General features: G+C 48.0%; 1 protein-coding gene across 1 annotated transcript in view; it reads left to right on the top strand.

Annotated features, from left to right (window-relative positions):
- Window positions 1–7,500, top strand: part of LOC130379584 (noelin-2-like) — a 22,370-nt gene that overhangs the window by 9,405 nt on the left and 5,465 nt on the right. The window contains exons 4-5 of the mRNA XM_056586521.1: window positions 1,850–2,069; window positions 4,328–4,434. Of these exons, the coding sequence (XP_056442496.1) occupies window positions 1,850–2,069; window positions 4,328–4,434 (327 nt within the window). The remainder of the gene's footprint in view (window positions 1–1,849; window positions 2,070–4,327; window positions 4,435–7,500) is intronic.

Consider the following 7,500-nt stretch of genomic DNA (forward strand, 5'->3'; position numbering starts at 1 on the left):
ACTTGGGAGATTTCATTCTGTTTGAGGATTTTGTGTGTGTGTGTGTGTGTGTGTGTGTGTGTGTGTGTGTGTGTGTGTGTGTGTGTGTGTGTGTGTGTGTGTGTGTGTGTGTGTGTGTGTGTGTGTGTGTGTGTGTGTGTGTGTGTGTGTGTGTGTGTGTGTGTGTGTGTGTGTGTGTGTGTGTGTGTGTGTTGTAGTGTGTGTGTGTGTGTGTGTGTGGTATTCTGTGTGTGTGTGTGTGTGTGGTGTGTGTGGTGTGTGTGGTGTGTGTGTGTGTGTGGATGTGTATGTTTGTGTTTGTGTGTGTGTGTGTGTGTGTGTGTGTGTGTGTGTGTGTGTGTGTGTGTGTGTGTGTGTGTATGTGTGTGGTGCTCCTCAGGCCTCCTGATAATCATAAGCTCCTCCTCTGCCCTCCGAGGCAAAACTAGTGAATATTTATGTGATGTGGAACCAAGCTTATCAATAACTAAATATGATTCTTATCCCAAGGGATAGAAAGAGGGGGGAGAGAGAGAGAAAGAGAGAGAGAGAGAGAGAGAGAGAGAGAGAGAGAGAGAGAGAGAGAGAGAGAGAGAGAGAGAGAGAGAGAGAGAGAGAGAGAGAGAGAGAGAGAGAGAGAGAGAGAGAGAGAGAGAGAGAGAGAGAGAGAGAGGGAAAGAGAGGGAAAGAGAGAGAAAGAGAGGGAAAGAGAGGGAGAGAGAGGGAGAGAGAGGGAGAGGGAAAGAGAGAGAGAGACCGAAGGATTGACAGAGAAGAGGAGAGACACCAAGACATTTGTGTTTGTAAAATGGGCCGATTTAGGGCCACCGAGATGCAGAGGGCCCAGGGGAGAGATGGTTGAGGAGAGGAAGAAAAACAAGGGTCACGTTGAATTCTGCATCCGTTTGAGCGCGGAATGAGAGGAAGAGGGGCAAAACAAAGGGAAGGTAGAAGTGAAGGTCAGGCTGACTCAGCGGAGGGTAGATAAGGGGGCCGGGACGGTGCTCAAAAGATTACAGGCCGATGAGGTGGGTAGATAGCACGGCAGGGATTAGCCCTGGCAAAGTGTTAAAATGCCCGCTGGTGGTGTGCGCTCTCTGGGGCCTTTTCATGTTGCAGCGGAGGGCCGAATGTCCTGAGGAGATGATAGCCTTTTATCATTTCCCTCTCTTGCTTTTGCATCCTTTTCCTCTCCTCTCTCTCTCTCTCTCTCTCTCTCTCTCTCTCTCTCTCTCTCTCTCTCTCTCTCGCTCTCTCTCTCTTTTGACATTTTCTTCAAGCACTTTCTAGGTCACACGGTTTTTACCCAGAGTCAACTTCGACCTCTCCCTCTTTTTTCCTCCTTTCATCTTCGACCACTCTTCCTGCGCTCCCCTGTTCGAACCTCTCCTTTCCTCTCTCCTTATTGTTTACCTCTGTAATTACAGCGGGCTGCCGTACACCGACAACACGCCTCTCGCCCAGCCAACGCAAATTATCTCTATTTCCTGACGCGCATTTCCTCCCGTGAGCTGTTTGTTCAGCTTCACACGGTCAATTTGTGCCTATTTCTAGTTGACTCAGTGACATCTTCCCCTTGTGTGTCTCCCAATGTCTCTCTCTCTCTCTCTCTCTCTCTCTCTCTCTCTCTCTCTCTCTCTCTCTCTCTCTCTCTCTCTCTCGCTCCTTCTCTCTCTCTCCCTCTCCCTCTCCCTCTCTCTCTCCCTCTCCCTCTCCCTCTCCCTCTCCCTCTCCCTCTCCCTCTCTCTCTCTCTCTCTCTCTCTCTCTCTCTCTCTCTCTCTCTCTCTCTCTCTCTCTCTCTCTCTCTCTCTCTCTCTCTCTCTCTCTCTCTCCCCCTGTCTTTCCCTGTCCCTCTTCCATCCCCACCAGGAGTTAAAGGGCCAGATGTCTCAGCTGCGCCCCCTCCTGTCCGTGGTGGAGCAGTACCGGGCAGACCTGCAGACCCTGGCCACCCTGCGCTGGGAGCTCCTGAATCTGTCCGTCAGCCTGTCCGGCATCCAGGAGGAGATCGGGGCCTACGACTATGAGGAGCTACAGCACAGGGTTCTGATGCTGGAGACCAGACTGCACGCCTGCATGAACAAACTAGGTAGGTCATAGGTCATGTCCGCCATCTAGCTTGGCATTTGAACAACTCAAACTGCGTAAAAAACGTATATTTGCTGTTTAATCTCAGAGCCGAAGCCTTTGTGTGAGTTTCATGTACCTTTCCTTACGTTGTGTGACTATGGCATTTGAGGAACATGGTATTATGGTAGAGGTTGGGAGTCTTCATCATGGATGCCTACAGGTAGGCTAGATAGTGGCGGTTGACCTGAAGAGACTGTTCGGCAATGACGCTAGCCGCTACCCTAGTTAGCCTGTCCCTACTTGAAACATTCTTAAATGTTGTTTTAACTGCTCCTATGAGAAGCGCATAGCAACAATATGGCAGTAGCCTTTACAACTGGCCTTGTACTATTGACTCCCACCCATCAGCTCCTCAGCACAGCCCCTTTTTGATAGACAGGGCTAAGCGCAAATGAACATCATTCGTATGGCGGACTGCAGCGTAGTCGACCCCGAGATGGCCAGCTGCAGCCCTAGCCCCTTACAGTTGGAGAGTTTAAGAATCCGCTTTCCTCATTAAAAAAAATGAAAACCGACAGATCAAGAACCAAGATAAACATAGGATTAGCTTTCACGAAATAGAAAGCATTGAAGCGCATTGGATACTTATCTTGCAATGATTGCCTTTTTCCGAGCTCGCCTTTGTAGCTAATCATAATTTGCCATCGCGGTATTTAAGTTCTCCAGAATCTGAACTGGGCATCCAACGTGTGCAAATTCACATTTGGCTCTGGTGAATGTAGAAAAAGCTGGGAACGGGGGTAGTGACAAATGCTATCGCAATACTAATGACATATAACCCTATAAATGTAAATCGAAAAAAAACATATACCATGTGGTCGTCTTTACAGGAAAGTTGGCTGGGTAGGAAAGTTAGGAGGACTCCGAAGCAACTTGGTCTATAAAAGTCAATAACTTTAGTCCCCAATAGTTTATACTTCCACCAATTAACATTTCTAAACTGCCGAGGTGTTCTGCAGCGAAACAACGTGACAGATAATAAAATATCCTTTTGAAACGTTGTGGAGCAAAACGCTTCTGCCTGGCAAACAGTATATTTGAAAAGCTGCCAAAGTTACGTTAGGATGGTTGCGTCCAGAAAGTCCTAATAGAAATTGTTTGAGAAATTGTAGGTAATGCAGCTTTAACTGTCCATGAAATATAAACTCCACATTAAAATGAGTTAACTATTTAGTTTTGCATCACATTCCTTTTCAGTCGGAAGCCTACTATATTATGTTAGCACCTGAAGGCGCCTAGATTTGTATATCATTGTGAGCCACTCAATAGTATAATGCATTATAAAAATAATAACTGGGGGGGAAAATTAATGAATCAAGTCACAAAGTATAATGGATCAGTATTATCAGAACGCTGCTGAAATTGTTTCCTATAACGCATTTTCATTATTTTCCTTGAGAAATGCACATCGAATGGAATGGAGCCTTAAGCCCAAATCACACCGGCGCCGAACGACGCGCGTCAAACCAACCGCCCCCAATACCTCCGACGTACAAGCACACACCGGCGGCGGCTAAACGCGCGCCAGCGCTCGGCGTGCCGCCCCGCTATCCTTCAAGCTACTGTCCTATTCCCTAGCATCCCCGCGCATGAAGAAGCGCTTTTCAAAAGCAGTTTGGTACATCCCGGCTTGATACAAGGTCCTGTACATATGGAGATTGCTGATGCATTCGATGAATAATTCCGCCATGCAAAAAGAATGAGCAATGACAGTAAATAAAGTGTGTCAAGTGACTAAACCGTAGGCAAAGGGCCCGACAGTAGGCCTACATAACGTAACTATAAATTAATGTGACTATCATTGTTTGCACAAACAGAGGATCACGGGCATCAGGGCCATATATGTAGCAATAAAACAACTGGTATAACTTTATGGTAACCTATAACGACTATGTTTTTTGTCGATCTGCTGCTTTCAAAATATAATCACAGCGGGGCAGCAGCAGCGCGCCGCTTCCTGTCGGTGCTAGGGACGGCAACTGACGCGTGTAAAATATGCACCGCGGTGCTATGGTGTGTGGCCACCTTTATCCTCTGACTGGGCTCACACCCGACGCGTCAGGGAGGGCGCTTCCAACACTTCTTTAGAGTTAGATTTGGATTTAGATTTATTTGTCGTGGCACAGAAATACGACGGAGTTCAATGCACTCACGTACTGGACTCATTAAAAAGAGAAAGGTAGCATGATAAACGCTTTTCCTCTGTGCTGTCTACAGGCTGTGGTCGTCTGACCTGGGTGAGCATCCCGATCACCGTGAGGGCCTCTGGCTCTCGCTTTGGCTCCTGGATGACCGACGCCATGATACCCAGCTCCGACAGCAGGGTAAGGGGCTTCCCGTTGAATAGATCTCCATCTATCAGTCTATCAGTCTACCTATCTTATCTATTCATCCATACGTCTTTCTATCTGACTATCTGTCTAGCTTCCTATTTGTCGATCCATAGATGGATAGATCTATTCTGACATCCATCACCCTTGTCTCTCTCTCTCTCTCTCTCTCTCTCTCTCTCTCTCTCTCTCTCTCTCTCTCTCTCTCTCTCCCTCTTCCTTGTTTTCTCTTTACAGCACATTTAGCTAGTTGTCACGGTGACAGCCACCCAGTTGCCAGGTGTGATTTATATCGCCATGGTGACCTGCAGCTGTTCCCTAATAGACCATATAGCTGGTTTACAAGAAAGAGCTGTTAACAGCCCCAGTACTTTGTTTATTGCTTTCTGTGTGACTCAACTGAAAGTCTGGCTGTTGTTTCAGTAACTCGGTTTTCGGGCGGGATTGCTTTGCGTTGAACACAATGCGTGCGATAGCACTGTTGAATACAGAAAACCCTGTGCTTTTCAGAGTCGCCTTGCTTTTTTGCCTTTTCCTTCTATCTGTTCCTCTGCAACTGTCGCATTGCCTTCCCTGATGCCGCTGTCTCTCCTAATGGACTTGAGGAGTTGAGCAGTTTTCAATGTGCAGTGCATGGCTCACCATACCAACCACTGTTCCTCTTCGTCATGGAAACACACATCCACACATACATCCACACACACACACACACACACACACACACACACACACACACACACACACACACACACACACACACACACACACACACACACACACACACACACACACACACACACACACACACACATACAAACTCTCTCTCTCACTACCCATATGCCGGCATGCCCATGGTGATCATCATCTGGCACACATACACACAAACACACATACACACACACACACACACACACACACACACACACACACACACACACACACACACACACACACACACACACACACACACACACACACACACACACACACACACACACACACACACACACACACACACACACACACACACACACACACACACAACATAACATCGCAGCGGATCTGTCAACTGTCCTTAAACATCCCTCAGTACAATGCATCATGCTCCCAGTTAGGCATTCAATCAATTCTTAATTACCACCGTGGCACCACTGTGTACTGAATGAATCAGTGTGCACTTCTGTGTGTGTATGTACATGTGTTTCTGTGTGTGTGTGTGTGTGTGTGTGTGTGTGTGTGTGTGTGTGTGTGTGTGTGTGTGTGTGTGTGTGTGTGTGTGTGTGTGTGTTAGTGTGTGTGTGTGTGTGTGTGTGTGTGTGTGTGTGTGTGTGTGTGTGTGTGTGTGTGTGTGTGTGTGTGTGTGTGTGTGTGTGTGTGTGTCTGCCTGCAGGGTGTGTGTCTGCATTTGTGTGTGTGCGTGTCATATTTTATATGCTGCCATGCACTAGGCGCACACATGCCCTCATCCCGGGGAACAGCTGCTGTGTGTGTATGTTTGTGTGTGTGTGTGTGTGTGTGTGTGTGTGTGTGTGTGTGTGTGTGTGTGTGTGTGTGTGTGTGTGTGTGTGTGTGTGTGTGTGTGTGTGTGTGTGTACTCCCAGATGTGCCACAACGGCTCGCATAAAGATGGAGAGTGGAGGAAGTTGGAGTGGGAAGTTAGCAAGCTGCTGGCGGGGGTATTGGTGCTGGTGCTGGTGCTGGTGCTGATGCTGGTGGTGGCGGTGGCGGTGGGGGTTGATGTGATGGGGCTGGTGGCGGTGGTTGGGGTGGTGTAACAAAAGGCATGTGAATAAAAAGAGGTTATTTTTATGGACACAAAAGACCAAATTATAGCAGCGCCGGAGCGAGAGAAAACAAACAATAAAGATAGGAACTGAGACAAGGGGAGAGAGAGAAGAGGGGGGCAAGGAGATGAGGGAGAATGGAGGGGACAAGCGGGAGGGAATGAGGTAAAAAAAACATAACATAATTTGGGTCAACGCCAAGTGGGGAGGCGGAGGAAGGGGGGGGGGGAGTTATAGAGGGAGGGGGGACAGCGAGGCAATTATCTCAGCGTACATATAGCCCCACCAAGAACAGCTAGAGCTCCTATAAAACAAAAGGTGCAAGTCCCCGATAGTGAAACAGAGGAGCTCGAAGCAACACCCACTCCTCCTGCAACTCTTTTTGCAATCTTTTTCTAATATCCGAACCGCACTGGGAGGCTTTGTTCGAAAATAAAGAGAGAGCCGTGAACGACAGGGGGACGTGCTGCTGTCAGAAAAACCCAAGGACGCGGTCGCACAGGGTACACGGCCGAATGGACCAGGAGGGAGGTGGTGATTTACAGGAATGGCAGCGCAGGGCTGGGTTGAGGGCTGTGTTCGCACTGAGGTGCACCGCACGACGGAGAAGGCAGGAGGGGAATGGAGTGCCAGGGTCACAGAGTCACTGCACTGAAAAAATAATCAGAGTAAGATGGAGAGGAGAGAGAGAGAGAGGGTGAGCAAAGATTGGGAGAGGGGGAACAGTCTCTGCCAGAAGCGCCGTAGGGTTATTGAAGTACAGTTTGAATGGGGTGTTATTTTTCAAAACCACAAAATCAGTGGAAATCATTTGCTTTTGTCTGCGACCCTTTCATATTTTCTATGCCGTCTTCCATAAATGCTCTGTTCCGCTGAAGGTTAGCAACATTATTGAGTTGCAAAGAGGCATAAGACGGAACACATTTCTATATTACCCTTTCATGGCTCGGGACACGGCTCCAAGAACAATGGACCTCTCCCATTCCCCGCTCTTTTACCTCTCACTTGCTATTACTATTACGTTTCTGCTGCCCCCTTTGATAATTAATGCCCTTTTCCCTTCTACACACACACACACAAACACACACACACACGACACACACCGACACACCGACACATACCCCCACACCCACACTCACACACACCGACTACGACACACACACAAAAACACACCTGCCCCACAATCTTCATTACCGCTATCTGATTTCTCTGTGTGTTTATCTATCTTATTACCTCTGTGTTAGCTTTTCGTTTTCTCCATTTATCTCTCCCTCTC

The sequence above is a fragment of the Gadus chalcogrammus genome, chromosome 3 (genome assembly GCF_026213295.1).
Source record: "Gadus chalcogrammus isolate NIFS_2021 chromosome 3, NIFS_Gcha_1.0, whole genome shotgun sequence".
NCBI classification, from domain to species: domain Eukaryota; kingdom Metazoa; phylum Chordata; class Actinopteri; order Gadiformes; family Gadidae; genus Gadus; species Gadus chalcogrammus.